This window comes from Euleptes europaea, chromosome 8 (genome assembly GCF_029931775.1).
Source record: "Euleptes europaea isolate rEulEur1 chromosome 8, rEulEur1.hap1, whole genome shotgun sequence".
In the NCBI taxonomy this organism is placed as follows: domain Eukaryota; kingdom Metazoa; phylum Chordata; class Lepidosauria; order Squamata; family Sphaerodactylidae; genus Euleptes; species Euleptes europaea.
In genome coordinates, this window is record NC_079319.1 from 46,437,644 (window position 1) to 46,447,938 (window position 10,295).

A 10,295-nucleotide genomic window follows, 5' to 3' on the forward strand; every position below is an offset into this window, starting at 1 on the left:
GAGGTTTTAATTATATAATTGGTGTTAATGCCTTGGACAGGTTTTTCTAATCTACATTGGGCTTGAAAGAGGAAAGGTGGGATAGAACTCTTTGTGGCAAATATCATGCAAAACTCATCATATCTTTTGGTCAGCTTAAGCTGTTACTATTTAAATGCAATGGTAGAGCAAACAATGCATCAAGCTGCAGAAGAGACCCATTCTCTAAACCAGCGGTTCCCAAACTTTTTGAGTCATGGACCACTTTTCAGGAGATAAATTTGTCACGGAGCACTAATTTTCATTTAGCACCTATATACTAAACCGTATGACAGTAGTATTTTTCTTTCCAATCTCTTCACGGAGCACTAGATGTTTCGTGGAGCACCAAGTGCTCCGTGGAGCACAGTTTGGGAACCGCAGCTCTGAACCCATCTTTGCCTTGGGTTTTCAAGTCATTCCCTAACAAATGCAAAACAAGCAGGCTCGTATTGCCCCCTACTGGATGTTCTGAGAACACCTGACTTGAGGTTGAAACATATACAAGCCAAAATATGGGTACTAAACTACCCATACTGTGAGTTTCAAGCATCTAAAGACTGTTCACCTAAAGTGTACGTATCCATTTTTAAATGCAGAGGTTAAGTATGGTACGAGTTTAGTGTTTTATGGGGATATTAGCATTTTTAAAGGCTGCTGGATGTAGAATTCTGTCACTGTGCTTCTGAAGTAATCTTATTTTTAACCAGTTTAACTAAACCATGAATTATTCTGATAACTTTGAAAACACTGGGGAATTTGAGTAAGCATGGGCTCAAATAGAGTTATTGTGGTACCATACTCTTAATATTTAAGAGTGGCAATCAAAACTAGTTTCATAGACATGACACACACTTCAAAAAATAATCTTAAAACTTTACAAATATTTTAGAATGCTAAAAATATACTACCTAGAGATCTTTACAAGAAATTTCTGGTCCCTTTCTTCTCCTGCACAGCAAGGAACAGAAATTCTCTAATATTAGAGCACATGTCACGTCACACCAAATACTCGTTCTAGCCTTATACTACCACTACTGCACGGCAGAAAAATACATCTTTAGATTTTGTAATAAAAGGCTGTGAAAGAAATGATAACTAATCAGTGCAACACTTAATTACCTGAACAATATTATATGTCTCGTTAAACTGAAATTTCTTACTTTAGCAGGCTTCTCTATTTCCTCTTCATCAAATATAAAACAGTTGTTTGTACAAGAATAGGCGTCTATACAAGAATCGGCGTCCGATATATCCAAAGTAGTGTCATTTGTTTTTGATCCATCAGCCTCATAATCGCTGTCTTTCTCCCAATCAATGAACTGTGGTTCACCTTTAGACAGAAAAAAACCTGAAAACATTAAAGCAGCCTTTAAAAATATCCCCATAAAATATTTAACTCTTCATACCATATTTAACTGTTTGTCTCAAATGTTTCTTGTAAGAATAAATGGAAACTAGCACTTACACATCAGGAAAGATGGTGCTTCACAGAATCTATACACAGCTAGGAATGCCATCTTTCTCACTTCTTTTTCACAGTATATCTATAAATTATCTTAGTAAACTTCTTGCCTGCAGACACTTCACCAGGACATACATATGCACGTGTGCGTGCGTTGGGCTACTAAACATGCAGGAACAGAGCCAGTTTCTTTAAAAGGGGGCAGCACTGCACATTATTGTGCTGTTATCTGAAGCACTATATAAAAATTACCTGCTCATAAGTCACAAGATTCATTTCTCAGATACATGAAAACTTAAATTGATTTTATTTTAAATAAATCATACAACACAATTTCAACGTTAGTGTTACAATAACTACATCAGAGAAGAACAACTGAAAAATTTGCCATGCCGCTAGTTTGACACTAGAAATTAAGGTTTTATAAAAATCCCTTTTTTCTGTCCTCCCCCTCTTTTTTTGCCATCAAGTCACAGCTGAGTTATGGCAGCCCTGTAGGGTTTTCAAGACAAGAGACGTTCAGAGGTGGTTTGCCATTGCCTGCCGCCACATCATGCCTCTGGTATTCCTTGGAGGTCCCTCACCCAAATACTTGCCAAGGTCGAGGATGAGAGTGTATAACTAGCCCAAGGTTACCCAGCAAGTTTCCATGGCAGACTGGGGATTCAAACCTGGGGTTTCCAGATCCTAGTCTGTATCTTAACCACTACACCACGCTGGCTCTGTCCCTACCATCCCTTAATTGTACCAATTCTGTTAAACGGGAGAGTTTAAGAAGATATCAAACTTTTTGGAGCCATGCTTTAACTGGAATTAGACAAGAATCCAATCTTTGGCTATTAAAGAGTTGGTGTCTGTGTGTGTGCAAAGTGCCATCGAGTCACAGCCGAGAGAGTTTAGCCGCCGCTAATAAGTTATAAATTATAGACTTGTGCACTATTAATTTTCAACAGCCTGGATTACATATTAAGGGTTATTCAAAATGTACCAATGGATAAGAACAGAAATATGTTTTGAGGAATTTAGAACAAAAACTAGAATACAATATTACTGAGAAACACAGTAGAGAGAAAAATTACATACAAGCAAAAGTGCTATGGAGCACAACACAAGACACAAGGTACTGTTTAACCAACACCTTTTGGTTTTGTTAAATGCTAACAGAAGTGGCAGGCAGAAGGGTCAGTCCTACACACAGATTTCAAATTAAGCAATAATCTGAAAAATAAGCATCACTTCTATTTAACTGAGAAAGGGACTTTGTAGAAAGTTACACTATCTCTCCAGACTAAGTAACACATAACATTTACTAATAAACACTGAATAGTCTGCCAAGGAACGATGGCTATCGGATGTTTTGCTTGACTTCCAAAACCAGGTTTTGATTTTACTACACAGGAAATAAGGGCTCCGCACTTTTCTATTCTTTTGAAAAGCTGTGTGACAGGCCTCTTCTTCTTCGCTGAGGGGATCCACAAAACCTCCTATGATTTTGGTATCTAGGTTTGTTTTAAACTATGATCCTCCTTCTCAGTTGCCATGTGTTCTAAAGGTAGCAAGTGTATAGGCTTTGGGTTCACTGCCATAAGGTAAGTTTCGGGGTGCACCGAGAGATCATTGAGATCACTGAGGCCCGCTTCTCTGACTAGCCTGGAAGTAACATTGGGCCCAATGTTGCTTTTAGAAAAGCAAGTCAGGGAAGTGGCTAGGAGTGCTTTCTAGTATCTATACATCCAACCAGCCCCCTATCCTGACCATGTGTTGACCCTGCCACACTGATCCACGCCACTGTAACTTCAAAGCTAGATTACTGTAATGCATTATACATGGGGCTACCCCTGGAAACTATTCAGAAACTTCCGCTGGTATAGAATGCTGCCGCAAGATTAGTGACAAGTTTATGACAATATGATCATTTAACAACTGTGCTTCAACAGCTTCACTGGTTACCCATTTGTTTCCAGGGTCAATTCAAGGTGCTAATGGTCACCCTCAGAGCACTTCATGGCCCGGGACCTCCATATCTAATAGACCACCTTTCCCCATATAATCCGATGCACTAACTATGGTCATCAAGTGCCCAAACACTGGAACCGTCTGCCAGATATGGTACAGAAAGATCATACTCTTCCTTCCATAAAAGGTACAAAGCAAAATTATTTTGACGTACCTTTAGCAGAAATAACTAATGAATGGCACTGGCAGCTGGTTGTGACAATGTTGCAAGTTTTGACTTGATGTATTATTAACTTGTGTTTCATTACGGTTTTAGTGGTGTACGTTTACGTTTGATAAGCCACTTTGGGCATTATAGAGAGGCGGGCTATGAATATTTTAAGTAAATAAAACAAAACAACATGAACACACACAAAGAACCTTACCATCACTACATTCATCCTTGGAAACAAAATCATATTTTGCCACTTTCAGGCAAGGCAATCTTGAAGTCAAAGTCTTATTTTCATCATCTGACAAGTCACTACCACTGGAGCTCCATAATATATCTGTGAATTCACTTGAGCTCTTGCTTTTAGAGATTCCTATGGAAAAGAATATGCAGATCCTTAGCACAATTTAGTATCAGAGTGTTCCAAATTCAACTTGCTCCTGAGTAATATTAAAATGTACATGTCACAATAGTTACATAAAATACTAAGATGCTGCAGCTATTTAAGCAGCAACTTAAAGTTCAACCATTTAGTACCTAAATTGTGAAATCATATTATAAACAATGTTGGCAACCAATATAAAAATGAACTAACTTGGAACAAATTCTTAGAGGTTGCAGTCCTGAACACCAATGGCAGAATCCATTTAGAATGGCAGAGAAGCAAAAAATTACCACTGGCACCAACAACCCATGATACTGTGCCAAATACTTTTTTTTAAGAAATATTCTTTTAAGAAATATTCTGACTTATGGCCAACTGATGAATTAATGACCTCCAAAAGGTCCTGGCTAGTATTTGGATGGGAGACCTCCAAGGAATGCCAGGGTCGTGATGCGGAGGCAGGCAATAGCAAACGACCTCTGAATGCCTCTGGCCTTAAAAACCCTACAGGGTCGCCATAAGTCAGCTGCGACGTGACAGCAAAAAAAAAAAAAAATTTCCTATAGTTAACAGGCTTCCTCAGGCCTTGCAAACTGAGGGCCATTACTGAGGACTCCTTTACTGAGTCAATCCATCTCATGGTGGGTCTCCCTCTTTTCCTGTTGCCTTCAATTTTTCCTACATGTTTCTATACATTCACAGAAAAATACAATGTAAAAAATACAGGGTAAAAAAATATAGGGGTTAAAAATGCAAAAATACAATTGTGCCAGCAGCATCTGTTTTATAGCTCCTATCACAATGCTTCTTCAAAAGCACTGCAAGCAGCCATCTATTGTAAAAAACAACAACTCAGTACTTGCAGCACTCCTTGCATGTAGACTTGCAATGAGTAACTCTCTTCACAAAGGTTCTGCAATCCAAAAGACTTATTAAGTATACGTCTGAATGTGCCAGCACAATCTCTTCATGATCAAATTTTCACCCCGTTCCCATACAGAACGCATTTCTTTTTTTCTTTTTGTAAAAGTTTATGTAAAAGTTACGTCAGAGAAAAGGCTTGACAACAATAGCCTCAATGTGACATTCAGGAGAGCCAGCGTGGTGTAGTGGTTAAGAGCAGTGGTTTGGAGTGGTGGACTCTCATCTGGAGAACCGGGTTTGATTCTCCACTTCTCCACATGAGTGGTAGATGCTAATCTGAGCCCTGTCTCGGCCGGGGAGAGCGGGGTATTAAATTGAAACAATAAATAAATTCCCCACTCCTCCACATGAAGCCAGCTGGGTGACCTTGGGCTAGTCACAGCTCTCTTAGAGCTCTCTCAGTCCCACCTACCTCACAGGGTGTCTGTTGTGGGGAAGGGAAGGGAAGGTGATTGTAAACCAGTTTGATTCTTCCTTAAGTGGTAGAGAAAGTCGGCATATAAAAACCAACTCTTCTTCTTCTATTTTCCACACAAAAATGCCAAAAAAATACAAACGTTATGTGTTTCAGTGCAACAAAAATATATACACAGTATATTTTACATCACAAGATAAAAGTCGCCTTCTACTACAGAGCCAGGTAAAGCTCAGTCTTGACAACAAGTCCAGGGATTTAAATGCTTCCCTTTACCACAGGCATACTGGGGCAGCTGCATACAATGCCTGGCCGGGAAGGAAACGAAAAGGGCTGTCATGCACATCGTCCCTAGATTAACACAGGAATTGTGACAAGTAGGAAAAAGCTATGCAAGTTAAGCACACACACTCTTATGCTGTTAACAGTAAAAGATAAAACAGCTATTATACCTTCACCAGTTGAATGGAGCAGGGATGTAAAGCTCTTTTGAACTCTAGATGTTTTTTCAGAAGATCTTGAGGTCTGCTTAAAATGCAAATGATTACAAAATTAATAGATAACCAATAATATTGTTCTTCAATGGAAAGCATTCGTGAATATTCACACATATCATTTCAGAGTTCATTTTACGTGGAACATTCTACTGATTATGCATACTAAAACCAAAAGGGCTGACAATATTTTTCAATTCACACTTAAGGACTTCTAGCAGTTGATCTCCGTCATTGGCAAACCATGCAGAAACACTGATCAAAGCATCTATAATCATGCTACATTTTATGTTATTCTGTACATTCTTGGCTGAATTGGGATTCTGCTACTGCTCTGGCAACATTCAAGACATTTCTAGAACTCTGCCTGATGGACATCTGGGCCAGTGTTTGGATACCATTAGGGCAGCGGGTAAGGAGGCCTGTTACAATATCATATGACAGCTAACAAGGCACAAAGGAAAGCGTATTACTGACAGAGAGTAATGTTGGTGAACCACCATGAAAATAATACCACTATGCCATAGGATTACTCACTCTGTTCTCCACGCTATTCCCAGACTTAACTGCGGTTAAGAAATAACATTTGCACAGGCAATACCAATGGTTAATATTAACTAGGTTTGCTAATTATCTTCAAATTCTGGCTAACAGGAAGCCACGGCTAATGTTGGTGCTGATTTAACTCTTATCCATAGGAAACACCACCAGGGAGGTGTACTACATTCCCTCAGTTAAAATCAGTGAACTGGGTAAAGCAGGGGTCCCCAACCTTCATAAGTCTTTGGGCACTTTTAGAATGTCGACGGAAGCTGGTGAGCTCCACTTCAAAACGGCTGCTGCAGGAGGCAGAGCCATGCCCGATACCTTTCTTTTTGCTTTGCAAAAGAACTGCAGAAGGGGAATAAAAGAAATAAAGGAAAGCCTGGGGGAGGCAGAAAGGTTGACTAAAACGGAAGGGGGCTGGGGGGGCAAGAAAGCGAAGAAGAAATGGAACCACATACTAAAGCCCAGGTGCTTACCAGTCCTGATCTTCCACTGGCTGCAGCGGCTATTGCAGCAAAAAAAAAGAGAGAAAAGCTTTCACTTGAAAGAGGGCAGCCAATAACAAGCTTTGCCTTCAAATCACACCACCAACTTTCTCAAAAGCTTAGCAGGCACCAGGGAAGGTGCTGGCGGGCACCATAGAGAGCCCATGGGTGCCATATTGGCAGACCATTACGTAACCAACAAAATCCTTATTAGACACAGAACTCTAATAAAATGTCCATCAATACATTCTTCATAACTAGCCTATGCTTCCAAACTACCCCATAAAAAACACCTGTAAGGAAGAAGCCATTGAGCAACCCGGCTTTGAGAGTTTCAACCCCCAGGAATTACAGCTGGGATAGTTTTGAGAACAGGTGAAACTAATGAGGAAGCAGGAAACCAAGGTCGGCAGTTAACTGAAAAAGGGAGGTTGCTCCAGGGGGAGGGGTCTTGGTTCGGGATTCTGTTTGTTTTACAGTGACTGATAGAAAGAAGGAATAAGACCAGCTCTACGTTGTAAGTAGAGTAGATTGCTAGTTGCTTTGAGTTTGTTATTTTCCTTTTAAATTGCCTTTAATGGTGTGAGAGCTTATTTTCTTTTTTTGCTCTCTCAGAAACCAATAAACTGGTTTATATTTCTTAAGCAAAGGTGTGAGGCTCGTCCCTGTGTGGATCTTCCCTGCCCAGAACGAACCTGCAGGCTGGAGGAGAAAAGCCTGAGTAGTGGGAAATAACAGGCCCAAAATAAAGGAGGTCTAGGTTTCTCTCTCTCTTGAGGAGAGACTAGAACCATACAACACCATCTTACCTCCAGCAAGGTATCCATTTGAAATCCATCACCACAACGAAGCCAAGCACTCGAAACTGCAGCACCATCCACTACTGTCCCAGCACTTGGCTTTCCTTCTGCTACAGACTTGTCATCTGGAAAAGAGGCAAGATCTGCATAGTGCACCCACTTACGCTGCAAAACAAAACAAAACAAAAATCAATAATTTATTTCAATCACAGGCATTTATCAGTTTAACAATGTACTGGGTGAAACGAGATCACTTCAGCACCTGTTGGATGCAAGAAATCGACAAAAAATTACAACTTTTTGGTTTGTCTAAGGATACCCTACTAAATATGGGGGGGAAAGGAAATCTATACTAACTATTAAGAGATGCATATAAAGAATTAGACCACTATAGCTCCCCAATGCGTGCCCGGGGAGTATGTTCAACTCAATTCTTTGGCATTCCTCCCCCTTTGCTAACTCCATCATACTTTTACAACCTGACACTCCCTTCCTTCCAAAAAGCCTTTATGCTCGCCCGTTTAAATGCTGCACCCTCAGCAGTATTAAACGGAAGATACAGAAATCTGCCATATTCTGACGGACTTTGCCCATGCAATACAAAGAAAATTGACACATTATCTCACAAGATGATTAAATGCCCCCTCTTTAAACAACACCAAGATAAATGGATTACCCCCATATTGACAAGAATTCCTGCCCCCATAACAAGAGACAAAATAGTTCCCTTTTTTGCTGATGGATAGAGATCCAAATATAACATTGGCCGTGGCCAAATATCCCTCCATCATATTTTCCTCTAAGAAATAAGTGCTCAGGACCTATGGGTCATAGGAGCAAAGAAGGAAAGAATGTACTGAATGAGACAAAAATCATAAAGGCTCATAAAAATAGAAATAATGCAGATCAGAGCATTGGTTTTAAAACTCCTAGATTTGCAACCCATTTCCTGATTTTATTGTGATGCTTAAAACTTTATATTTGGGAGTAACATTATAGAATAAGAAAGTTCATAAAGTCATTCTGCATTGGAAATGATAAACAAAAAACAAAAACTTATAAATCACCATCATTCGACATTTCCAGTTGATCTGCAAGTTAACCAGTCACATTCACTGACTGAAATCTAAGCATGGTTAAGAGTGACATGGTTGCAGTTTTTAAAAAGGTAAAGGTCCCCTGTGCAAGCACCGGGTCGTTCCTGACGCATGGGGTGACATCACATCCTGACGTTTCCTAGGCAGACTTTGTTTACGGGGTGGTTTGCCAGTGCCTTCCCCAGTCATCTTCTCTTTACCCCCAGCAAGCTAGGTACTCATTTTACCAACTTCGGAAGGATGGAAGGCTGAGTCAACCTTGAGCCGTCTACCTGAAACCAACTTCCGTCGGGATTGAACTCAGGTCACGAGCAAAGCTTTGGACTGCAGTGCCATGCCAGCTAAAAGTAAAGCCTGCAAACTCTATCCTTCCAACCAAAGCTACACAGAAGTATTGTGGCAAAAATGGAGAAAAAGAGAAATGCCCTGTGTGTAATATAGTTCCTTCTGTATGAAAGCACTTCTATCAGAAGTTCTGACCAGTGAGGTGGGTTCTTCAGGAGTCCTGAATTCGGCAAATTTGCCAGACAATTTAAATGTTTAAATAATGTTTAAATAATGTTAAAAAGGTAAAGGTAGTCCCCTATGCAAGCACCATGTCATTCCTGACCCATGAGGGGATGTCACATCCCAACGTTTACTAGGCAGACTATGTTTATAGGGTGGCTTGCCATTGCCTTCCCCAGTCATCTACACTTTGCCCCCAGCAAGCTGGGTACTAATTTTACCGACTTCGGAAGGATGGAGGGATGAGTCAACCTTGAGCTGGCTACCCGAAACCGACTTCTGTCGGGATCGAACTCAGGTCGTGAGCAGAGCTTTTGACTGCAGCTTACCACTCTGCACCATGGGGCTCCTCAAAGTTAGCAAAGTTTAAATCATGACGACAAAAGAAGGCAAAATACACCATGTACAAATACTAGAAGTCCTAATAATACTACCCTTGGAGAAAGCCTCAACTGAATAGACCTGAATAGAATTCGAAGTAGACCTGCTTAGGATTGCTCTCCAAGTTTTGCCCTTCCAAGCCCTTTGACTTCGATGGACTTAGAAAAGTGTTAACTGTTTACGAGTGCACTGTAAGGGATAAAGCCTTTGCCAGACAGACCCAGTAGGGACAAGGAGCCCCCCACCCCCATCTTTACAAGCATATCAAGATGGTTTTTTCTCCAGGTGTTTTAAAGAAATCCATGATGGGCTATTATTTTAATGTAACTTACCTCCAGCATGGTATCTTGCTCTCTTTAAAATATGTTGGAATAGATTTATACAATTTATATAGTTTCACTTTTGTTATACTATAGATATAAGTCCAAGCTCTGCTCATGACCTGAGTTCGATCCCGACGAAAGTTGCCTTCAGGTAGCCGGCTCAAGGTTGGCTCATCCTTCCGTCCTTCCAAGGTCGGTAAAATGAGTACCCAGCTTGCTGGGGGTAAAGGGTAGATGACTGGGGAAGGCAGTGGCAAACCACCCCATAAACAAAGTCTGCCTAGTAAA

The 10,295-nt window shown here is 40.5% G+C and overlaps 1 protein-coding gene across 1 annotated transcript in view; it reads right to left on the minus strand.

Moving 5' to 3' along the window:
• Nucleotides 1-10,025, minus strand: part of SPIDR (scaffold protein involved in DNA repair) — a 193,533-nt gene extending 183,508 nt beyond the window's left edge. Inside the window, exons 1-5 of the mRNA XM_056854920.1 lie at nt 10,017-10,025; nt 7,709-7,864; nt 6,267-6,312; nt 3,865-4,023; nt 1,182-1,351 (exon numbers count right to left, since the gene is read on the minus strand). Coding sequence (XP_056710898.1) covers nt 1,182-1,351; nt 3,865-4,023; nt 6,267-6,312; nt 7,709-7,864; nt 10,017-10,025 — 540 coding nt within the window. The remainder of the gene's footprint in view (nt 1-1,181; nt 1,352-3,864; nt 4,024-6,266; nt 6,313-7,708; nt 7,865-10,016) is intronic.
• Between the last annotated feature and the right edge of the window lie 270 nt (nt 10,026-10,295).